This window comes from Poecilia reticulata, chromosome 19 (assembly GCF_904066995.2).
Source record: "Poecilia reticulata chromosome 19, P_reticulata-male-v2, whole genome shotgun sequence".
NCBI classification, from domain to species: Eukaryota; Metazoa; Chordata; class Actinopteri; order Cyprinodontiformes; family Poeciliidae; genus Poecilia; species Poecilia reticulata.
Window position 1 is genome coordinate 18538158 of NC_088848.1, and position 25099 is coordinate 18563256.

A 25099-nucleotide genomic window follows, 5' to 3' on the forward strand; every position below is an offset into this window, starting at 1 on the left:
CTTAACCTATAACACAGGCATTGGAAACCTTGTTACTGTCTAAATACATTAATGCCATGCACTGGTGTGAATGCAGGGCATTGAAAATACGATGCTTCATCCGAGCAGTCCGTCATGATTACAATGTCGACATACAGTGGACCCCGACCCATCCAGTTTATTATGAAGTTACGTTCCACGTTTCTGCGGAACGTAACTCCATAATATCCTCCGATTCACAGATCTGAGAGAATAAATAAGATATTTGAAAGAAAATGCAAATATGACACGCCACTCACTGGCATTTGCAAAGAAGTTAATCCAGGACTTTCTCCAAGAGTGAATGTAAGGAAAACCGTAAATGTCTACTTCTACTGTAGTGCTAACCTGGTTTAAAATATGGGCCTATTAAGTTGGCCTGTCACGATAACAGATTTTGCTGGACGATAAATTGTCCCAGCAGTTATTGCGATAAAACGATAACATTGTTGTTTTGAGACCGTTTTCGAGTAATACAATAGTAATAAAGGCATTCTCTAGGATCAATAAACTTTAAATTCTAATGAACATTTAAACACTGGAACTGGAAGACATTTGAAATATCCAAAATAAATAAAGAAAACAACAGAAACAACAAATAAAGTGAATTATGAAGTCTTTGTAATGAAGACTTTTGTCATTGAGTTTTTGGTAAAGAGAAAGAGTCAATAAAAGCAATAAATCAAGCAAATGAGAATTATTTCTTTCAATTTATCATGTGACTAACTGATTTATTGTTTATCGCAGCAGGCGCACTATTAAGGTATATTTGGTGCTACAGCATAAGCGTTTTCAGAGTTCTCTGAGTAATTGTGGACGACTGTGAATTGATATATTTTGAAGCTCTATGAGCAACACTTTGTTTTACATGCGGCGCGACGAGGAGCTACAACAAGACAACAGGAACCGGATGACAGAAGGTGTGTTTAATCAGTCTACCACACATTCTTTGGAAGTGTTTGACATTCTGTGGTAGACTCAGGCATAAAATAGGATTATTTGACTTAGAAACACGGGAGATTGCTGCTAAAGCCGCAAATGCTAATTTTGCTAACAATTAGCATACAAACCGTTACAAGTGTCAACTGTGTTCAATGTTTTCACCTTGGCTTCACTACTGTATAAGCGCTACTTCTTTCAGTGTCTCGCGTACACTCAGTGTGAAGCCACCGCTTCTCTTTAAATATTAATGACCATAAATAGTGAATCGGCTGCTTTAACTACTCTGTCACCATGTTTTCTGATGGAGCCGGTGGCTTTTCAGACGTTTTATCAGCGTTTGACACCCGCAAGCCAGAGAGTTGACAGCAGCAGCATCTTTAGATGATAACTCTGCTCTGAAGTCGACGACGTCACCCTCTTCCCTCCACCTCCAGCTCTTCATTTCTCTGTATCTCAGCTTCAACAGCTTCTATATAAGTAGTTCTTCAAACTGTGGATTTCAGTTCGCTGGAGAAGGAAAAAGGAGCGACAGATTCCTGCAAACGTTTAAAATGTGGTTTTGTTTTGGGTTTTTTTGTTGTTTGTTTCTGTTGCTGTAGCCGTCTCCTGACCGTGCCGGTTAGCAAGCGCAGCCTCCTCACACACTCAATAATCTGAGAATCGTTCGCTCACATCCTTCCTGACCTTGTTGTATCGGACTGCAGTGAGCTCCAGGTTGGCCACGTACTGCCACAGCCGCTCCCTGGCCGCGTAGAGCTGAACGGCAGCCTCCGGTATGGCCTCAGTCGGTCGACGCATCAAGTACTTCACTTCTCTGAGCACGGCTGCCAGCTAGGAAGAAGCAAAAAGTGTCCAAAACAGTCGAGGTTGATGCCCAGCAACAAACGCTTCGGCCCGGTCCTGGACAGAAGCGGTCAGGACTGAGTCGAATCTCTAGGCTGCTTCTTCACACACATTTCTTCAGCTCTGCTCACCAATTATCTGACTGAGATCACGTCTTTTTCCTGAAACATTACTTTCCCTTATGCCACTTTGCAGCTAATTTGGTGGTGTGATTAAATTCCCTGACCGTTTGGAGGGCCCACTTGTGCCCAAGCATTTGCTTCCTAGTTGATATCTTGAAATGTAGATTCAACACATGCACAATAGGAACCTGCCAACCCTATTACTCTGCTGGAAGGGTGTTCTCGGGCCTGCTTTATTTCTCCAAAAGTAATGAGGATCATAATGAACAAAGGATTAAGTCCCTGATTGGACTAGGACTCCGTCAGTTGGTTTGTATTCTCTGTTTGGAGCAGTGGCTTCTTTCCAGCTGAGTGGCTTTTCAGCACATCAGCAAAGGACAATTTTTGAAAGTAAATAATGACTCAGTCTTACTAAATGAATGAATGCTGGTTTTCGAACGTGCAGAGGAGCTCGCACTTCCAGGCTTCATACAATTATGATCAAAGCTGAACCACAATTCGGCCTTTTTCCAGATTTGTCTGTGATGTTTGGGGTGTTGCCTGACAAAAAAATAATAATCCACAGGCTATAGAAATGTACAGCTTAGTCAGGGAAAAAAACACAAAAAACTGTCACAGCCAGGAGGAGGGTCTTATCTGTAAGAATCACGCTCGTGTACATGCTGCTCAGGGGAGAGTTTATTAATAACTCTCCCGTTTCCTGTAACAGTAAGTTGTGTCTCCGCCGTTAGAACATTTAGCAATGAGTACACAACACTGATTGGCAGCGCCAAGACCCTCCTCCTGGCTCTGATTGGTTGTTTTTGACCAGGAGCGGTACAAAAAATGTTCTTTAATAAAATGTACATAAAATGTTATCAAATCATCTCCAGAAAAAGTCTCTAAATATTTAGGGATTTTTGGAAAGTAAAAAATTATTTTTGTTATCCTAATTGACCTGAAGCAGTAAAGGTTTTGGTCTGACTTTATGTCAGCCTTTGGGGGGAAATAAGGTTATGCAACCTTATTTCGTTTTACAGTTAATGTAAAAATGCCTGCTTATTGTATTGCCAACAGAATTGCAACATACACTATAGTACTTCAGGAATCAGGAATAACTATTGCTTCTTTCCCTTAAATAAAAGCAGCGAAATCACACCACACATCTTTATTTTGCCTGTTTGCGTAAATCCTGTGAAAGCTTTTTCTATTCCTGCTCAAGGTCATGCCATAAATAAGAGCGCCATCACGGCCCGAGCTCATTCTCAACGGCGTGTGAGGTTAGCATAAGAACCTGCGGGTTGAAATTGACAGAGATCAGGTGAGTGTCCAAGTCTCGGCTGATTAACGGTGAGCTGAGGCTGTGCTGCGAGCTCTCGCCCACGGCCTCCGTCCACGTCGCATACGCACCGGCCGAGTATCTGGAATACCAAACACAGAGAGGGCAAGCTGCAATAACTATCGGGCACGAGTTCCTCGAGATGGCAAAAAAAAACACAAAAAAAAAACAATCTGCAACATTAGCATCCACAATGCTTCACATTCCCACTTAAAGAGCTCGGCTTTTATTTCCACAGCGGTAGATGAGTACCCCGTGGAAATTAGCATAAGCAACAAAACAAGCAGCTAAAAGGCGTATGATTGAGGCGTTTTGTCAACCCTCGGAGGTTGTAAATAGAACCAGAGGCGTGATCTCCCTGTCCGCGTCTAGCATACAATAAAGGGCAGAGGGAGTGTTAGGTGTGTGTGTGGAGTGTGGGGTGTAATATGGGGATAAACGCTGATTCATCTGCGAGAGGCGGCAAACAGACAAGATGTCAGGGCTCTCTACGTCTATATCAATCTGTAAATAGCCACATTTATGATGAGGACTCAGTCGGGCGCGCGCCGCGTGCGCCTTATTGAATCTCTGCTGTGAGCTTCATTTCCTGATAGTGGCACCGCAGACACAGAGGCAATCAAAAGCCTCGGTCACGGCCATAAATCACGCCGCATTTTGTCTGCGGGGGTAAATGAGTGAGGATGCCAGTCCTGCTCCTAAACGGAATATGTATAATAATAATAATGGTGGCATTCATCGGAGGCAGCTGAGACGATTATTACCGAGGAAGAAGGGCTCTAATTTCTGACGGGGAGTAAATTGTGGGCAAAGAACTCGCCGTGTTCATCATCCCATTACTCCGTTCTGGGGCGACACGGAGTGAAGGAGTAATTGTAAGCTTGTGAAGCGCCAAAGAAGCAGCACCTTCGATCTGGGTAGTGTAGAAGCACAAGGATTTATATCACACACTACATTTTGAGAATGTGTAAATCATTACTCCCCTCCCCCAAAATTTTAAGTTTAGCTAAAAACTCTTTGGATTTTCTTTAAAATCGCAGTTTTGAGCAGAGTAGTGAACCTATTCTTTTTATCTGGTTCCGTTTCTTTATTATTATTATTTTTTTTTTTTTTACATTTGTTGCTCTACTTCTTTTTGCACTAACTGAACAAATTTAAAGTTGTGTTGTTTTCACATGTTTGAACAAACTTGTGAAGCTATTGGTGTATTTATGCTTTATGATATCTCTGCACTGGTGCAGAGATCAAATAGATGAATAATTCAGTACCTTTATGCCTGTGTGTTAAAGGAAAAACATACACAACATCCGTACTAAACCTCAGATATCGGCTTCGGTAGTGAAGAAAGTGGATCGGTGCGTCCCCTAGTTGCACTATTTATTTATTTATTTATTTTTTGTCAATTAGTTTTGAAAACATCTTACACCTATAGGAATATTCATAATTTAAGGTCATATCAGAGATGAAATACAGTTCCCTGGTTTCATCTGGGTAATTTCCACGTCATAAATGAAACTTAAAAAAAGTTTGATTTTTAGTATTGTGGTACAGCATCGTTGTTTGGGTCAGAGCGCACTATGGTATTTGTTCAATAAACTACATATATATGAAGCGTCTATTAGAACACAAGACCAAAACAAAAGGTTTTTATTTTTAATGACAAATGCAGTTTAGTGATTTTAACTGAAACGTAATATCAATTACGTTCCCTTTCAATTCTCTGTATCGTTCCTGACCTGTTCTTTTGGCAGAACGTATTTTTTCTGCACAATCTGTGAATTAAACAAATGTATATGAATATAAAAGCATCCAGATAAATGTGGGTAAACTCTGTTATCAATGAAAAATGCTTAGCAATTTTTGAAGCAGATCTGCCTTTTTAATCCAGGACTATAAGCGCACACATTTGTGCATTTTTGTAAAAAAAACAAACAAAAAGATATATTTTGGTAAACTGAGGATGGGCAGATTGCCTTAAAATGTTACAAGCAAAAAGTTGAGTATGAATTCAGCTTTCTGTTATCAAATCTGTATTCATAATTTACTTTTAGATTAAGCATTAAAATACAGTCCATTTTTGGTTGCACAGGGAAGCTGCTAATAGTTAGTTATCTACGAATAGCCTTTTGGGCTAAAGCCTAAATTTAAGAACCAAATGGTTCTAAGGACTATTGGCTTTAAGGAATAATCGTTCTTTTTTTAAATAAAAACCTAAACAAGCTGACAAATCCAGGTGGTTTAGAATGTAGATGCTGAAGAGAAAAAAATGTTTCCCTAATGTTGGTAAAAACTCAAAATATAATATGGGATGTTTAGTAAGAAATTAAAGGAAAAGAAGTACAGTGTCAAAAGATTGTGTCTTCTGTTCCTGCAACAAATTGGGAATAAATTGTACATTAGTGATGACATATACTTTATACGTGAATAATTTAAGAAAACAATGAAGAAAAAACATGAACTGACCATTTTTTTAAAAATGACTGCACTGAGGAGGTGATTCAGCTACTGGATCCAGGTGTGTTGGACCAGGGAGACATCTAAGAGTTGCAGGACACTGGCCCTCGAGGACCAGGATTGCCCACCCCTGGACTAGACCGCTTGAGGAGTTTAGGGTAAAATATGCTTACAGACAAACGTGTTTGTATCTTAAATGAGAAATGTATGTTTATTTTTGACTTAATTGCTGCTCTGAATATGTTGTTCTCTCAACAAACTCAATTTTTGAGGTGACCAGTTACCGATTAATCAATTACTAAATGACTGACGACTATTTTAATAATAGATTCATCACCATTAATCGTTTCAGCCCTGAGCAAACCTGAATAAATTTACAATAAACACTAATAATAGTACAAAAAAAAGACTGAATTGAGGTCAATACCTTCTCTCCAAGAACATAAAGACTTGCTCTCTACTCTAGTAAGAACAAGAACAAAGTACTTTCTAGCCAGAATATGTCCGACTTGACAAGAAATCAAGTGCAGAATTCATTCATAAGTCTCTGCAGCTGCAGCACAGACGCTTCAAACGACAAAAAAAAAAAGTCCTACTCAGAATATGCATCAAGAACAAGGAGCAAGAAGCCCCAAACCAGGACTGGATGATTTGATTTTGCTCTTGCAGCCAATGGGAGAAGAAACTTCTCTGTTCCTCTGAAGTGTATGTTGATCTGTACTGCCACAATACCGAGCTCTATACGGAAAAAACAGATGTTCCAGTTACGGTAATCAGACCTCATTTACAGCTACAATATGTGTGGGTTCATTTTGGCCTTACTGACAGGTACCGCTCTGCATGAATTCATCTGCATCCACAAGGAGAGACGGTTTAAAACACTGGTCTCTGTTGGCACACGGCTAATTTAAACGAATGGGTGAATAACAGGCTTCTGCAGGAACTGATGGCATGATGCTGAGGAGGTAATGCAGTCGTTTCATTCTGCTGTCCTGGAGCAGAAACACACGTCTGAAACGTGGAGGACAGCGGGCCATCACCATCATCATCATCATCATCATCATCATCACTACTACTGAACGTCATTAGTGAAGAGCTTTTAAACAGCGCTAAGTTTTATTAAAAGTTTAAATACAGTTTTATGAACATTAAAAAAAAAACTATTATTCAAAATTAAATTAGGGCAGGTCCTTCCTCCCAGCAGCTGTTATGCTTTCAATTTTCCATTTCTGGTAGATAATCTGTTATTATTGGAAATTAAAACCTCTGTCAAACTTATATTCAGTCATCCAAAAAGTTTGTGTCTGACAGGAAACGAGACGTGAATCTCTCAGAAAATACCACCCGACAGAAAGTGTGTCATTTACGCTAACATCTAAACATTTCCAAATGGTTCCCGAAAACACACAGCAGTCAAATCCTTACAGTTGCTGACTGGTTTTTTGCACGTTTCAGCTGCTGTTCCAAGGATTTATTTTTGATTACGAGTTGCAATTCCATGATTGGACGGTCAAATCGATTTCTGACTTTCTTCACAGATTCTCTGTCGGATTCCAAAACGTTAATACTACTTCTAGTCAAAAAACCAAAATAAACGATTGCTTTAAAACCTAAATCTAATAGGAGTATGAATAACTTCGAGCTGAACTGCAACTTCATAGCAAAGAACGTAAAAAAAAAAAAACTCCTTGTACGAAAAAAGATGCATCAAAAAAGTGTTTCCACAAGGAATATTCCAGTCAGGGAGCTTATGAAGAAAAACATAAAGGCTCGCTCAACTTTTAAATTGTTTTTAATCTCTTATCATGGCTGCCAATAAGACACTTCTGGGTGATTTTTATCAGTTCGGAGAGCAAAAACAGAACATTGGGCTTCACCCTGCGCCTGTTTGGAAATGCGAAAGATAAAGAAACCATTCCGTGCCGCGGCTAACGTTAAATTAGTTTTGATTCTAATATGATATTTAATTAACCCGGCAAAAGCAGCAAAAAAAGAAACAGAAAGGCTAAATATATTCATAGAATGTGTTGAAATATTCCCTCGGATGTTTATTAACACAAAACATGTCATACTAAATGAACACTTTCTTTTTTTTCATTGACCACAAGAAGGTTTATTTTTGTGTGCGTGTTTGTGTGTGTATGTGTTGTATGAGTCCATTGCTCACTTGGCATCAGCGAGCAGCGACAGTGCATATGGGATTATGGGAGTCCTGCGGAATGATCTGCAGAGCAGCACCGAAGTAATGAGAACATAAATCACGGCCAGAACTGCATGCCGACACGCTGATCCACAAGAGACCGCTTCATGAATGCTAGGCAGTAAACTAACAAAATTACAAATGCTCACTTTACAAAAAAAAACAAAAAACAGCATCATGGGGGGGAAAGAAAAATGTCATTAACGGTTATTATTTAACAAACGCGCTTCCTGTTTAAAGCTTCTTTTTTTTTCCTGCTGTTAACTTACAGTGCAAGTAAAGCGAAGTCTTCCTGCTCACCCTCTCTGTCCTGTTGTTTTATTCAGTGACACATATATGATGACACACACTGTAAGATGAGATAATGCCCCCACACACACGCACACACACACACACACACCTGTCCAGCAGTTGCGTCATCTCCTCATAATTCTGGATAACCCTGGCTCCTTCCGCAGACTCCAAGCACCTGATGAAAGTTTACAATAAAGTTCATGAGGATTTATTACAGCCCTTTTTAAGAGGCTTTTAAAAGTGGTGACTTCATTCTGAGACCCTCAGAAAAGAGGGAAAACATCAAGTTTGATTTTTGTTGTTGTTGTTGTTTTATTCATCTATGTTGAGGAGCAGCTCACGAGGGGAAGAAGTGCCTCAGTTTGGAGAAGGGGACCCGGATGCGCTGCTGCAGCTCATGAGCCCATCTCAACCCTCCAGATACCTCTGGCATGTTCTTATTTGTTGGTGCTGAGCCTGAGGAGGACAAACATTGCACAGAATTACACAGACATGGAGTTTTCATGCAATATGTAGCTAATAAATATTAGCTAAAAATGTCCTGGTCTTCAAAATGTTGTTTAATGTTCTTACTAAGCTGTTATATCCTTCTGAGGTGTCAGTGTAAGTATGTTAAATAAGTTCTAGACAGATTTTATTGGTAACCCTAAATCTGATTATTGGTTCTAACACCTAAGGCAGAAAAAAATATTTGAAATAATTGGCAATACATTTTTCCATCATTGCTGATTCTGGTCCACTCTTCTCTGCAGATTTTGCCCACTGGTCCAAGGAAAAGGGTCCCTGTCAGGTTCTGTGATGTCTAACGGTGGCAGAAAATCTTCCATGTAAAAGCAACCAAAACTCCAGATGAAGAGATCTGTGTCAAAATTTTAATTTTTGTCAAGTTTTTTTTACAGTCCAACTTCCCTTTCGCAGCACCTGTCTGACTAAACTTTCTTCGTCAGATTACGAGAGGCGCCGTTTTCCTCTTTAGAGGGCATAACTGTTCTTTTGGAGAAGGAAGCAGAACAACCTGAACATGGCGAATGAGAATAATTTCCACGCAGTCATGCAGTCCAGTCACATAGCGTGATACGAGTGAGGCTTCGAAATGCGCTTTGACAACGGGGGTGTGCTGCGTTCAGGACTTGTGAAGTCAGCAAGTTTCCAGTGATTGTGTTCTTCTAAATTAATAAGTTTTAATATCAAGGCTATTCAAAGTTTCACAAATTTCAGGGTGTCCTTGAAGCGTTCCAGTGGACCTCACTGTTCACTGAGCACAAAATGATTTCCTTAACTATTATTCAGCTTTTTTTCCCCCTTTCTTTCTGACGGAGGCTTGTAAGGAAGTTGCATCAAAGACACCCTTCCTATTCAAACATTAAAAACCAGCTCACCAAAACACACAAATTGCTCCGAAGCATAAAGTAAGGCTTTGAGTCTTTTCCTAAGCCTCATCTCATAAACTGAGGTAAAGATCTAATGTTATTACAGATATCGCTTTGAATCTCACCCAGCTCCTTTATGGCTTTCATCTGTTTGTTGTAAAGCTGTTTACAGGAGTCTAGCTCTTTGTCAAACAGGGACAAAAGGAGGGGATATTTTCCCACGACATCGATGGCGATCAGCGGACGCTCTGTCAGGCCGCCAAACATTTCCAGGACCTGAAAACGTCAGAGAAATTAAAAAAGAAAAAGAAAAAAAGAGAGAGAGAGAGATTGAAATCTTTACACAGTCATGTGCCCACGGATTTGTTCACGTACAGAATTGAGATTGTGCTACCAGACCTTAAAGGTGTGCTCCAGTCCTGAGGCGTCATCAAAAGCCTGACAGAAGATTGCCCCTAGGCGGCGATCTGTGTCATCCACCTTCAGCTTAAAGTCCCTCACATCTCCTTCGAATTCCTGCAAGGCAAACTGCTCAGCGGGAACGGTGGCCACAGCATCACACCGCGGGGCCGATGTAACCCAAAGCCAGCATAGCATATTGCTTTTTACATCTCACCGACTCCCAAAGTTATTCGGCTAAGACTGACTGCTCCTTACAAGCAAAATAAATTGCCTTGTCCCGATGTGAGGAGAGGAAAATCTGCAACTTACTTGGCATTTAAAATAGAGGGGGTTGGGGGTGGGGGGGTGGAGGGCATGGGGTTTGGCAGGAACACGACTTGTTCTGCAAAAAGCCGAGTGACCAGGCAGCTGTGGCGGTAGGTTATTCTGGAGAAGCCTCGCTGTTCTCAAATAAATAAGTTGACCATAGAGTTGCTACGGATACACGACCCTCATCGAAAGAGCACCACTATCCACAGCTGTGATACATACCGTGTTGGTGGTGTCCAAGCAGTCATACGGCTTTTCTGTGAAGACCCTGTAGGAGTCCAGGAACTCTTGATAGAGCAACTGGATCTGAAGGCTAAGAGCTCTTCCTCGGACGCCTCCAATCTCTAGTTTCTCAAGCTTCATCAGGTCCAAATACGTTGACAGGACGTCCTGTGATGAAACAACACAGGGAAGCACGTCACAAGCAAACGCAACATCAGGATGTCATTTGTCAAATAAGTTCCAGAAACAAAGGTTTTGCTGCTTTTTCATTTTTGAAAGCCCTCCCATGTTTACCTTTATATTTTCCAGTGTGCTGATAAACTGATCCAACCTTGAGAAAACCAGCATTGGGGAAAAATCCCAAGGCCTAACTATGATCCCATTCTTCTGGTACTTCCTCAGGTTGGCCCTGTGGTCCTCATAGGTGCTCTTGAAGAGCCGCAGGACCTCCAGGCTCGACTGGACCCTCACAAGACTCTCGGCGGGTTCTCCTGTCAGAACCTCCTCTGGAACTAGATACACCCTGGCCTGATTGTTGGAGATCAATAACATGTTAGCTTGGCTTTGTTAGGCTTGCGATCCACAGTACATTTGCTGTAGTAACAGCTGGATGGGCTGAAGTGGTGTGATTATGTCTACTCGCTGATACTGATGTTCTTTCAAATTTCAATTGCCACAATCGGCCTTTTGAGGACATTCCTGATCCTAAAGTGTCCTGTAAAAAGTTGGACACTTCTGTTCTACACCGTGACACCAATCACGGTTAGATTGTGATTATTGTCATTACCAGATTAAAGTTTTTATCCCCCTCATTCTTCATGGTTGATGGAAACTCTACCTGCTATTTTTATCAGATGTGAGTTTCTTCAAAAGCCATTGTCCCTGAAAGAGCTTACGTTTGCATCTATGCTCCCCCTGTAGGTGGTCCATTGTAATTTCCTCACATTTTACAACAGAATGTGCCATAATGTCATAATCAAGTAACAATCAGAAGGCAGTGCATTAATATTAGCACAAACATTAACAGTGCACTGACTCTCACTAGCAGTCTAGCATTAGTCTTTTCTCTAAAATAAGCTCTTTAGCTATTATTTCATTTATCAGCCATGTTTAACACACTGAATGGAGGAAGTCAATGTAAGACAACATGCTAGTGATACCCCACATGTCAGTGGTTGCTTTTAGGCTAACATTAACATTTTGGTTAATTTTACCTTATAAAATTACTAATTTTAACATACTTAATGGAGTAGGTTCATGTTACTCAACATGCTTGTGACTCTCCACGTGCTATTGAGTACTTTCTACCTTACTTTAGCTCGTTTTTAGCATCAGAACGCTGGGTTCCACACTTTGGCAGGCCCCATTTACATTTCTTCAGAAATGTTCTAGTTTTAAGTGCTCTCTTAACTGAATTACTGAATTAACTGAACAACTGAATTACTGTTATGGTCCAAGATGACTATAACATCCTGGACCACAACGTAGTTCGATGTGAACTATGTATACACACATGATGTTTTAGCTGTGACTGTGAAATAATCTCAAACACCTAAGGCAGCCGGTGGCTCCATGTGCCACACAAGGTGCTCTTTTTTTTCCCCCCCGCTTAAACACCTGCCACCCAAAATGTTTGTGCACATTACTGATCGTCAAACAACATAAGGCTCGACATCTACAATCACGGAGGTTTCATAATGTTTTTTTTTAGATTTAGAAATAAAACCACATTTTCCGAGAGGACTGCCTAAGATTAAGCGCAATCTGGCAGCGTTCAAATCGTTGACCCAATCGGTGAGTGTAGATGAGTTTACATGAAGAAGCAACCGTAATGCTTCTTCATGTAGATACTCTGTCAGCACTGAGACTGAGCTCAGAACCTCCTGCGACGACAAACTCCGGGTGACTTTGGCATTTGGAGAGAAGAGGGTTGAAACAAATCTTCAGCTGTTTGAGCCGTACAGTCTCATGGCAGACTGTGGAAACCGTCTGCTCTATCAGTTAAAAAGGATTACACATCTAAGATGAAATGCTCACATCTAACTGCAGGGTTTTCTGCAAAGAAAGCAGGAAAAGTGTTTGGTTTTTTTACTTCCCGCCCCGAGTTTCCTGCAGCCATGCCACAACTGATAAAACTTTGACAAAAAACAAATGTGCTGGTTTGCGAAAGCCTTTGCACATTTTCACATATTTCCTTCCTGTTCAGTAGCACAGTTCAGTGTGTTTTATTGGGTGTATTTTATTCTTAGAGTCAGAAGACTGTAAGACTTCTGACTGAAAGTCTTACAGTCAGAAGTATTGAGTAATAATCATAGTAAAATGATACCTAATGTTCATTTTACAGTAAACTCAAGTCTAAACTTTTCCCAGGTCTTTACTAATATAAGTCTACACTTGGATATTAAACATTTTGTTTTATCTCTGTAAGCATTCAGATGCTTATAACTACATTTTTAATAGTTCAAATATCAAATATACCTTGATATGCATAAACAGTGGAAATTGTCTTACAACTAAAGCCTAACATCCACAGTCTTCCTTATCGCTCCTCTTTGCTGCAGCCAATCACTGCCTAAGAAAATAAATGGCACTCCTTGATTGGCTGCTTTTCAAACTCCAGCCAGTAGAGTATTATCAAGTAGCATTGCACAAAAACTCCCCAAGCTGCATTTTAAAAACATATAAATATATATTTGAAATAAAATTGATGCAAAAAATTCATGAATAGGTGAGTTTTCCATGAATAATTTGTAGGCACTCCTGACAGAAAAATAAACCAACAGATGAAAACTGTCAAGCAAAAACTCAAAATTTGGTCTCATCTGACCTTATTTTCCATAATGTTTGCCGTTGGCCATAGATTTGCCTCAGCCGAACTTAAAACAAGATTCCCCCAAAGGCCAAGTTTGTGGACTACACGGCTAACAGTTGTCCTGTGGATGGGTTTATCCCACCTAAGTTGAGGATCTCTGCACAATTTCTGTTTTTCTGGATAAAATCCCACTAAAACACTTTGGGCTTTAAGTTTAGAACATGAGGAAAATTTCCAAGTGTGTGAATAATTTTGCCTGGCATTTTGCAAGAGACTGGCACTGCATAAGTCTCTCGCCGGTTGATTTGTTACTTTTCATCATTTTTTAAATTTTGTATTATTGCGATCATAAGGCTGTGTTGTTGAGTAGAGCTCCATGTCAAAACTTAGATGTAATGCATTTATCAGTTCGCTTTATATTCTGCTCATGGGGTAAACATAGCCTCCCTGATGAATAATGCAAATATTCCAAACTGACACAATAAACAGGGAGTTTTTTTTTATTTTTTAACACATCAGAACACCGGCTGTTTTCTAAACTCAAACCTCTGTGTTCGCTGTGCTTATTTTCCACAGGAGATAAATCAACCTGCAGCTCAGTTCTGCCCTGGGCCTGCTGAGCTTTTTTTATCCCCCCATCTTGCCCTGGTGACTGACAGGACCTTCCTCTGAGAGGATTTCTGAAGCTGTTATTATTTGGGGAGAAATTTTAAACCCCCTCCCAAAAAAAAGTGCCACAACAAATCAACAAAAACTTTAGAATGCACCTCCTCTCCAGTGGGAGATTTCACAATGAAGAAAAAGCAAAAACAAAATTCCCTAGAAAGATATTACTCAACTTTGCCCAGAATCCTGTGTTGTAAAAAACAATAAAAATCAAATGAATAATGAGAGAATCTGAGCCAACCTGCTGTATGAGGAGGTTACAGGTCTCCTGCAGCAGGACGATGAGGCGTCCTGGTGTGTTGTAGTGTCTGGAGTAGGCCCACACCAAGCACACCGTGTGCATAAGAGCTTTAATTTGACCTTTGACATCAGGGAATTTCATGTTTTCCACTTCCTCAAACAGACGCTGCAGGGGCGTCAGGTAGATGCAAATGTCCTGGGCTTCCTCCAGAGCTGCCAAATGATAATCCGTTCGTTTTACTTTTTGCTTGTAAAAAAATAAATAAACTTCTCGGCATAAACGAAGCAACGATTTCACCTGCAAAGACGTCTCGCTTCATGTTAACAAAAGCAGGATAATAGCTGCTCTCCACAGCCTCCATCAATGCCTCCATCTTTTTCACTTTGCAGGAGTTCAGCTGAGAGTGGATGTACTCCAAATCTGCATATCTTACAGGGGGAGAAAAGGAAAAAAATCCCAAAATATTTCAGTCAAATCTTCACAAATACCCAGAATCACACTGGAAGTCCATTACTGAGAGTTTCTGCCGGGTTCCCCCTAAAGTACTATGAATTTTAGGACAATCACTTACTTTGAAAGTCGTGTTCTCATATTTTCTTTAGTTAAAGTTCGACAGGCAACGACTAAAAGAACAAACTACTTCTTTACATCCATCACCTACGATCCCAAATGTCGTAAAGCATTCAGCTTCCATGCATCACACATCAGGAGGAAACTTCCAGAAAACTGCAGAACAGCTGAAACACTGAGTCCCTTTAAATCTAGACTAAAAACACACCTGTTTAGAGTTGCTTTTCAGAAAAATTAAGTGGCACTTGTCGAAAGGTTTCAGTTGTTGACTTCTATGACTGTATTCTTGTGTTATGATGATGTAAAGCACTTTGAAATGCCTTGTTGCTGATACAAATAAAGTTTGTTGTTGTAACATGTTTTGTATTTTTGCCAAGCCCTGATGCATATGGAATATTTTTTGTCATGATTAACATGAACCTCCAGTTTGCTTAGCCTGCTGTAATGGAGAAATCAAGCAAAAAACACCATGGCAACATGATTCTATCTCTGTCTTTCAAAGGGGACGTTGATGAACTGATAGATTAATTTTCGAATGACAGTCAAACGAATCCTTTGTAGCATCAGAACAAAACTAAGTTCTCTTTGTGATCCGTCAGAAAGCAGATGGAACGTCTAACTGCTGTATATCTGCTGGAATGTCCTTTTTTTATTACCAGGTTTCTCATCCAGTCATGCAATAATTAGCTGCAGTTCACTGCTGCAAGATCTAATACCTGAGGTGCAGTTTGCTGTAATTTAGCAGTAATTCTGCTAGGAAAGCAGATTTCCTACAATAGGAGAAACGAACGGAGCACTGGGCCAAAAATTTCCATTTTTCACTCCACTGCACAGATGTTCTGAAACCTGATAATTCAGCAGCAACAGGAAAAGCTGACGAAATAAATCTGCATCGATCTTGTGGGGACGGGCTACAACAGCCAACAGCAGTGCTTACCAAAAAGCAGCCGGTGGCTACTCTGTAAAGCATAGAGGTGCTGACCTGTTGTTCCAGAAGAGCAGCTCGGCGTGGGGCGTAGGATGCTTTCCTCCCAGCACGGCCTCGCAGGAGTCTTTCTTGAGGACAGTGCCGATCTGATGGCTCCACTCGATCACCGCGGACTCCAAAGAGTGGATGATGCTCCTGTCTGCCGTCGCCCCGCTAACGTGCAACACAGGCAAACATGAAGGACGAATGACGGCTTGGTATGATGCTGAGAGTCGGCGCTCCCTTCTTACCTTTGGTCTGTCTCCAGGGCAACTTGTTCCACTTTCTCAAAGCCCGCTGGGAGAGGAAGCAGGGTCTTGCCTTGGACTTGGCCTGACAAGACCAGCACGCAGGTTTTGAGAGAGTGGACGTGGTGCTCAATGTCCTGAGACACAACGTGGGGCCATTTAATGTGGTTCTTCCTGTTGGAGAGCAGTGGAGCTACAACCTACACAGGTGTAGGGAAAAGAAGTCTTAGAGGGTAAGAGATTGATTTTACGAAGCCATCACAAGTACTGATAGCAGTAAGTTCATGTAAAAAAGGCATCAAACAGGGCGAGACCTTTTTTTTTAAACTTTTTGTCATGTAATAATGTTATTCCCTCATCAAAAACATACATGGAGTGTTACTTTTATTCGTTCCCGCATGTTTGAGAAATCCTTTAATCTCCCATGGCAACCAGTCTGTTTGCAAAAATATAAATTTTCATAAAGCTCTGAACTACTAATCAGTCCGATGCTCCTCACACCAGCGTAATAAGAAGCATTGTTGTGATGACTTTCTGAAGGCGGAGTCTCAGAAAGAGCAGGAGCTTCTTAAAGGGACCGAGGCGTAATTTTAAATTTCAAATTACAGTCAAATGTGTTTTAAGTCATTTAAAATTTAACATTTGACTTTCAAATGACTTAAAAAACCTTATTTATCAAGAGAATATTTTAGAAATTCAGCATTTTCATAACTGGAGGCAAAATATTTACTTGATTGTATTATGAAATGACTGGAAGATACATACTACCGCCTCTTTAATTATGACCATCCAACCAATTAGCAGTGAAGAGCTTAAACATTTTGAAATAAAGGCAACTTTAACTGTACAGTAAAACTCATGACTTTGACTAGGCCATTCTGAAAAAGGCTTATAAGAACAGTAATCCAGCGAACAAACTTACATACTGGTGCATCTCAAAAAACCTGAACATTATCAAAAAGTTCATTTATTTCAGTAATTTGACTTGCTGACTTAAGTGAAGCGTGATACATAGATTAATGACACGCAGACGGATGTTTTCAAACCCTTCGTATTGTTAAATACAACAATTTTCTGTTCAATGCTGTCAGAAAACACAACATTTAGTGTTAAACCTGCTTAAAGGTTGTTATTTTCAGTGTGACTGATGAACCCCATTGGAATGCACTCTCTCTGCTCTCTCAATAATAAGGTCTGATGATGTGCCGCATACAGAATTCAACTTTCTTTGCATTTTTCAACACTTTTAAGTACTTTACATTCAGAAGTTCCTGCTTTTCCAGAGCAGTCTAATAATGTGCCTCTACTTTAAGTGAAACAAATCCCCCTGCTTTCTAATTGCCTTGGTGTAAAGCTGATAAATCTTGAGTAAATATACCTGAGAATCATCTATCTGTGTAATGGCACGCCTTCGTAATCAGAGATCCAGCTTCAAAGTGGATGAGCAGAAATCCATCTGCTTATCCTGAGCCTCATGTAATCATTACTACATTCTGCTCTGCTGCTCACTTACCTCCCCAACTAGAGCAGAAAACTGGTCCAGTGGAGCGGAAGACAGGTCTCCGTAGACCAATCTGTCTTTGATGGACTCTGGACTCAGCGCGGCTTTGTCTGTTTTCATAAAGTACACTGCCTTGTTTTTACGACTGCCGGCGAACGAGGTTGCGGGCTCCAGCAGTCCGGCTGCGCTCACGGACACCATCAGAGACCTCTGCTCCGCCATGTCCAGGAAGTCCTGCAGCACCTGCCTGCTGTCCTCGTCGGACGCGCATTTTTCCCATCTGTCCGGCCTCACTTTGAGAGTTCTCAGCACGCAGTCGGCTATGAAATCCAGTCTTTTGTCCTCGGCGGCGGGTGACTCCTCCATGTCGGCGGGTTTCCCTCTGCTGTTCCCCGGGGTGGGCCCCGGCGAGTGTTTTGAACTGATTTGTTTCTCTGCCACCATGGCAACGATGTGTTTGCATTAATCTGGCCGTTGCTTAGGGGACACTTCTGACCCCAGACCTGACCCCGGGACAAGGACACCCGTCCTGCTGACAGGAATCCTGAATGACAGCTATTGTTCTCTGTCAGGCCTTTGTTGGGAGTGAGACGGAAAGTTGCAATCACAGTGTGGCCCTCTGAAGAAGAACACTTCAGGTGATAAAGGGTCTTTATGTAAACACAGGGGTACTGTGAGAAGTGAGGAGAAGTTTAAGCCCCTCATGTTTCACATACAGTAAGAACAATTAAAAACTACCTCACAGTATCCCGAAATGTTTCGAGATGAATACAAATGTTTCAGAATAATCTTTAGTGTTCCTACCAGTTTAGCATATCTACAGACGTCTTTGACATTTCTTCTTGTTTAAGTCTCGCCACACATTGTCAATTGAATTCGTGTCTGGGCTTTGGCTAGGCCATTGCAATACATGCGATTTCATGTATTACAGGAAATTTCTTGAAAGTTGAGAAACATGTCAGGATTGACGTTCAACCATTTTCATTCTGCTTCAAGAAGGTTGAGCAGGTTTATTTTTATGTTGCCGTTTTATAAACGTTCTAGTGACTTCATATACTTTAACTAAAACTTAATAGTGCACAAAATATGGATGTGCAAATAAGACAATAAGAAGAAATAAAAACTAATTGTTCTCATTGGTTTTATTTGTTTTACTTAATTGGTTTTTGTTAACCACTAAAACAGACCATGACTTTTTTGATTAGTAGACAGGAAACAGGCAGAACACACTTACCTGAGTACTTACTTTTGAGGTTGTGAGACCACAAAATAAGAAAATAATAAGTCACTGCATACTTTTAAGGATACTGGAGGCAAATACGTTGGGCTCTGATGGGTAAATTATGTTTTTTTTTTTTTTTTTGTTCCTTTATAGATTACAGATATTTCCATTAGGGATAAAGTCTGCATACTCTCTGGAGATGTTTAATAAGCAACATTTTGTAGTAGAATCACATCCAGCACATATTAGCATCTGAATTGGAAATGTTTTGGAGGGTTTTTTTGTTTTGTAAAAATAAAAAAAGGAACAAGGAGAGATTTTTAAATCTGCTTCCTTTTAAAAGCAGCAGCCATAATGGCATAAATTAAAGCTTTTGCAATTATTCTTTGAATCTATAACACTCTGACCTTTGAGAGTTTTCTATAAATAAACATTATTTGTTTTGAACCAATGTATTGATTTACTATCTATAAGTATTCTACACATACATTGTCTGTCATTGAAAAATGGTGCAAGACAAAAAATGTTTTCTGAGATTATTTATAGGTCTCTACGTGTTGTCCACTAGATGGCGACACCGCTCTGTTCTTCACGGAACATTCAGCTGTCTCGTTCAACACCAGACGGTTCGAGATGAAACAGAGACGGAGAACTTCAAGGCTTAGATTGAATTATAAAACATTGTTAGGCAACAACAAAGCAAACTCAGCTTTTGACAAGAAGCTGAAATATAAAGTTAAAGAGAAATCTTGTGAGTCCTGGGAGCGCTCGGTCTGTGTGGTCCTTTTCTTCTGCGAGTGAGGATCGAACCACAAACACTGAGCACTGAAACATTACGCAGCTGTTTGATTTCAATTTGTGGCACCAAACAAAACTAACAAAAAAAGGGAGTTTGTTCTCTGTTTAGTATTCTGTCGCTAGATTGGGTAGGATTATCAGCAAAAATGGCATCAAGCAACTGGCTTTGTTCCCTTTTGTCTCATGGAGATCCAAATGATAGAGGGGCACCGCCAAGAAGGATGTGTGTGTGTGTGTCCCTGTGTGCGCGTGCGTGTGTGTAAGTGGAGGTCGTTCAGAATGTCCGGCAGCAACTACTGAGGAGGTTTGGTTTCTCGGAATATCTTTGAAGATTAAGATGACAGGGCGAAAAGAACCATCGCAGCCAGACTTTCCATTTCAGAATCAAAAGAGTTTGTCTGGTCGCTGATATGACGGAGCTGCTTCCAGCTGGGTGGCTGGACACAGGAATACATAAACCAGTAATGTTTGCTTAGTCACAATCTTTAGCTCAACTCAGACAATTAGAGTGACGAACTCAGACGATGTTGTTCAAACGCAGTTTGATGTTGGGGATCAAAGTGACATCTTGTTGATTAATAACAAAGGTGTAGTCGAAGTTGGTTGGAGACCCGAGTGAAGTTTGGTGTCAAACGCAAAAATGAAAGTTTAACAGGTCAAAAGTTCAACTGGCCCCTCCACATTACCCAAAGCAAACAAAATTAGTGTTAAATGTCTCTTATACGTCGGTGCAGGAAAATTTTAGCAGCACAAACACAGCACAGTTGATTGACGCCAAATTTGTTGAGGGGGGCCTTCACAGATTTATCCATTATATATGGTTCTGGGTTCGATTCCCGGCCCCAGTCTTTCTGCATGGAGTTTGCATGTTCTCCCTGTGCATGCGTGGGTTTTCTCCAGGTACTCCGGTTTCCTCCCACAGTCCAAAAACATGACTGTCAGGTTAATTGGCCTCTCCAAATTGCCCCTAGGTGTGAGTGTGTGTGTGCATGGTTGTTTGTCCTGTGTGTCTCTGTGTTGCCCTGCGACAGACTGGCGACCTGTCCAGGGTGTACCTCGCCCGAAACGTTGGCTGGAGATGGGCACCAGCAACCCTCCTGACCCCACCAGGGGACAAGGGTGTAAGAAAATGGATGGATATATATATATATATATATATATATATATATATATATATATATATAATTGTTGTTGTTTTTTTTTGCCACATACTGATATTTCATGGGTACATAGTGGACTGGATCTATTTAAAAATGCCTTTACATTATGCTCTTAAAAGGAAAGTGTGACGTGGATTATCTGTATAAATTTTACACAGTCATGATGACTCACCACATCTCACTTCTTTTTTACTCCTAAATCTCATTCACACCTCAGTAATGTCATAAAATAAAGTTTTTGGCTGAAATAAAAATATATATCCTCCTCTTTCTATAAAATTGAAGTTGTTAACGTTCTCTGGTGTCTTTTATTGTAAAACCCTCATTAGCTACTGGAGTTCTCTACAAACCGTCCGCTCGTTTAGTGAGCCAGCAGTTCCCATATTCACCAGAAGAGGTCAGCAAATGTCCAAACATAATTCCATTAAGCGGTTTGAACTGAGGATGCACCTACATCACAATGCTCAGTATATTTGGTAACATCATTTTATTTATACATTGATTATTGATAATTATCTAAATTCTGAATTTATTCATAATTTTAAGTTTAATCTAAATTCAAAGGAATTCAGATTAAATTCCTTTAATCTTATTTAAACTTAAATTTAATCTAAATTCAAAGGATGTTCAGGGATTTCTTCAATAAACACGAGTTGAAGTTGAAGAATGATTCCTAAATAAATCATACTTCAATAAATTGTCTTAAATGTTCCAAGAGTAAATCTAGACTAAATAAAAGTTATTGTATTGTGTTAGCTTAATTTCATTGCAGTTATTCAACTAGGACATTATAAAAAAAGATTACTATTTACTTATTTCATCAACCAACACAGTTTTCTGGTCGCCTTATTGCTTTCAGATACGCATCAGCATTGGTACAAGAAAAAAAAAAAAAAAAAAAGAAGGCGGTTGGATAAAAATCAGGAGAAATAACAGCTTTGGTATTCATTCTAATCTTCCCACTGAACCGTCCTCATTCCTCCAAAGTAAAACCAGACTGAGCTCACTGTCTGGAATGTGATCAAGTATTAGAAGAGAAAACATGCAGAAAACTGTGTACCGCCACGCATGTCAGCTTATTCATACAACATCAACAGCGCTGGACTCTGCAGACATTCCAGCATAACTCTCTGAGCGACTTGTTCTTGATCTGCGTCCAAGATGTCTGCTTCTGACTCCAGATACACCTGGTGAAGAAACCTTGTTTGACTTTTCCCTTTTTTCTTTTTTTTTCTGTTAAATTCTCAGGAAAAATCTTGATAGTCAACATGTAAAGCCGCGTGTTGATAGTCCAAAACGGACACATGAAGCAGCTGGTGAATTTAAACCAGTGGTGGGAGTGTTTTTGGTTTCCTTTAATGTAGATCTTCCTTATGTGGTTAAAAACAAACAGAGAAGGTCAGTTTGATGTACATTTTGATGGTGTATCTCTGAGGAATGGACTTAAGGGGCACTGGTAACATCATTCAGACTGAACCATGGGGACCGTTACTGCGAAGAGACAGGAACTTTTTTTTTCTTTTTGTTTATCTTGGTGAATAATATAAAAAATGTAGTCAGAGGAAGCAGAAACATCCAAGAAGCAGAGTCGGGAAATGTCATGTCTGGGGTCAGAGTGTGTTGTACGTCTTCTTTGACTAGTTAGTGCTACAGACTTTATGTAAGTTTTTTTTTTACCATTTGAAAAGTGTGTTAAAGTTGAAATTAAAGTTCTAAAATTTTTTGAAATTGTCCCAAAACAAATTCTATTGAACCTGGAATGGATGATATTGAATAATCAGAATTAACAAACAATTCAATAAGGAATAGCAGAAACAAAGACTCTAAAGGTGCGGTATTATGTATTTCCCACAATTAAGTAACTATGTTAACTTTAGTTGTTATAAATATGTTATGTCCAACACACCATAAAAGAAATATGACTACAACTCCAAACCCTGAACTTGGGCTCTGTCTCCTTAAGAAGCTCCTGCTCTTTCCGACACTCTGTCTTCAGCATGTCACAACAATGCAACTCAATTACGCTGTTTATAACAGTCTTTTAAAGGAGTGTTGGACTGAAAAGTGGTCCGTATGAAAAGCTCAGTCAACACCCAGTTCCACCAGGTGTTTGCTAATTGCTGCTGCTAGTCTGGAGGAGCTGAGTCAGGGGGAGGTGCTCAGTGAGGCGGCAGCTCGGCTGGAGACTGCAGCTCCAAGGGGGAGTTTTGGGCAAATGGATGCTGCTTTGGATGAGCAAGTGTTTAGGCACCCCAGAATGGTTGCCACGGGAGATTCAATGGTTTCTCAAACATGCATGAAAGAATCAAAGCAAAACTCCAGGTATGTTTTTGATCTGGGACTAACATTAAAACATGGCGTAAAGCTCAAAAAAGTCAATTTTACATAACAGTGCCCCCCTTTAAAAAGTAAACCCTTGCAAAACCAATGTTAGAAAAACAAACCCTAACCCTTTTTCTGGCCGTGTAATTAATTTTTCATCCTGGTAATGAAGTTCGAACCCCAGACAACAACGATGCTTCTTGCCAAAAACAGTTGGGTGGCGAAAACACTGCATCAGAAAGAACAGGATTAGCAAACCGGCTTCAAACGCTCTCACTGATAACACACACAATCAATAACCGCAGCCCAGCTACTTCAGAGGACCACGCCAACGTAACCCAAAGGATTCACTGTAATAAGAACAGCTTTGTTCCCTCAGAGTTATTAGTGGTTACTGGATGCAGTTGTCTGAATCTTGTTGCCCTTGAGCAAATAGTGGTTTAATGATCCAAAAAACATTGCCTATTTAGGCCCATTTGTTAATGAGCTTCATTGTAAATATGCAAATGTTTTCTTGTGTGTTTTTTTTTTTTTTTTTAAAGTGCTGAGAGGATAAATATTTAAAAGCCAGGGGAATTTTTCTCACACTCCAAATGTTATGGCACAGTTTGCAGGAGTGATGTGGATATATTCCAATAAACACATACAGCACACGACCTCGTCAACAAAGCAACAAAAACATATCCAAAAGCAATACATGGGAACAAAATACAAAACTTAATGCTGCTTCTTTTACTTAGTAGTTTAAAAAAAGAGAGAGAAGAAAATGATACAAAGCTTTCCCATAATGTAGGAAAGGATTGGGTTGGATTCATTAGCTTTCTCTAAGCTATCAATCAACAACGGTTGCTTTGATAACGAGATGTCTCATTTGCTGATCTGTCTCATCCAATACTGCTTTGCTTTCCATGTGTTATTATTCCAACCACAACATAATTATGACAAATGCAGTAAATCCTGGGAACTGAGGAAAAATAATACGTATCAAGTGGGACAATCAGAAAACCCTCATCTAGGTTTTACCCAATTTTCGTGTTAAACTTTAGACAACGTTTAGCATACACCCTTCGCAGATTTGGTTCTCCATGAACATGTAGCTGGTAGGAAATTATTAACACTAAAGGTTACCACAGGAGGGCGCTGCAACATAACCCAGCGACAGCTCCTTTCAGTACCTACATGTCCCTCCAAAACCTCCTTGCACGTCTGCGAGATAAACCCCTAAACCCTCGTCGGTGACCTCATGCTGCACACATTGCCATGAAGTTCCAAGCTAAACTTTTAGAAGTGATGGCAAGGCATTCACAACCGGGGGTCTATTTGACATCACGGGACGCTTGATTGACTGGCCGTCAAACACCAAAAATCACACCGAAGACCACGTCTGGGCCTTTTTTGGATCCGCTTTCCCTCTTCATGCGACTCGCAGACGTAAGCACGCGTCTCAGGTTTATTCGAGCCGAGACGCAGGATGGCTTTTAGGGCTCTGCTTCCAAAGAATTCCTGCTAAAAACCGGCTAACCGGGAAATGTGATGCAAGGCCCGCTTCCCAAGGAAATGCCACGATTCATAAAGGCAGGCATCTGTTTGAATAAAAGCCCGGTCTCTGGCAAGCAGGCCGGTTGCTGCTCAGATCGCTCACGCTGCCAAGCCCGTCCGATGTTCTTAATGATCACAACCCGACGCTGGCAGGGCCCAGCGCAGCACCTGACACCTGATTCTGTTTGTGCATGAATGTGTTTGAGGAATCTGTTGAATATCTCAACGTCTTGGGAATGCTGGTAATCCCGACCTCTTCTAAACGGCGCTTTTCCTCCTCGGCCTGGACGGAGCTTGATTCATTTGCTCGCTTCATATCAAAAGCAGTGGCATTAATCATACTTGACGCGGACTCACCGAAAGGGAATTTATCCGTTCAAGCAAGATCTGAGGAAGAGCTATTCATATCCCCCGAATGTTTTACTCATAATTTGGCAATGCTCTCCGGTATTTATCAGTGATGAGGCAATGATGCTGTTTTTGAAAGCGCCATCAACTTCACTGACATTATATTATTGCAGCTCTCAAAGCACAAGTGGCTCTCTCTCTCTCTCTCTGC

At 40.5% G+C, this 25099-nt stretch overlaps 1 protein-coding gene across 2 annotated transcripts in view; it reads right to left on the minus strand.

The window, feature by feature from the left end:
• Positions 1-18484, minus strand: part of dnah9 (dynein, axonemal, heavy chain 9) — a 163734-nt gene extending 145250 nt beyond the window's left edge. Inside the window, exons 1-13 of one of the 2 annotated variants that reach the window (XM_008437720.3) lie at positions 17512-18484; positions 16002-16198; positions 15766-15924; positions 14511-14641; positions 14214-14425; positions 10789-11022; positions 10495-10662; positions 9961-10077; positions 9687-9837; positions 8533-8647; positions 8298-8366; positions 3199-3325; positions 1645-1791 (exon numbers count right to left, since the gene is read on the minus strand). In XM_008437720.3, coding sequence (XP_008435942.3) covers positions 1645-1791; positions 3199-3325; positions 8298-8366; positions 8533-8647; positions 9687-9837; positions 9961-10077; positions 10495-10662; positions 10789-11022; positions 14214-14425; positions 14511-14641; positions 15766-15924; positions 16002-16198; positions 17512-17943 — 2259 coding nt within the window. In that variant the 5' untranslated portion in view covers positions 17944-18484. Of the gene's footprint in view, positions 1-1644; positions 1792-3198; positions 3326-8297; positions 8367-8532; positions 8648-8901; positions 8994-9686; positions 9838-9960; positions 10078-10494; positions 10663-10788; positions 11023-14213; positions 14426-14510; positions 14642-15765; positions 15925-16001; positions 16199-17511 lie in introns of those variants that run through there. The other variant, XM_008437725.3, reaches the window with a different exon arrangement.
• Positions 18485-25099: the final 6615 nt, after the last annotated feature.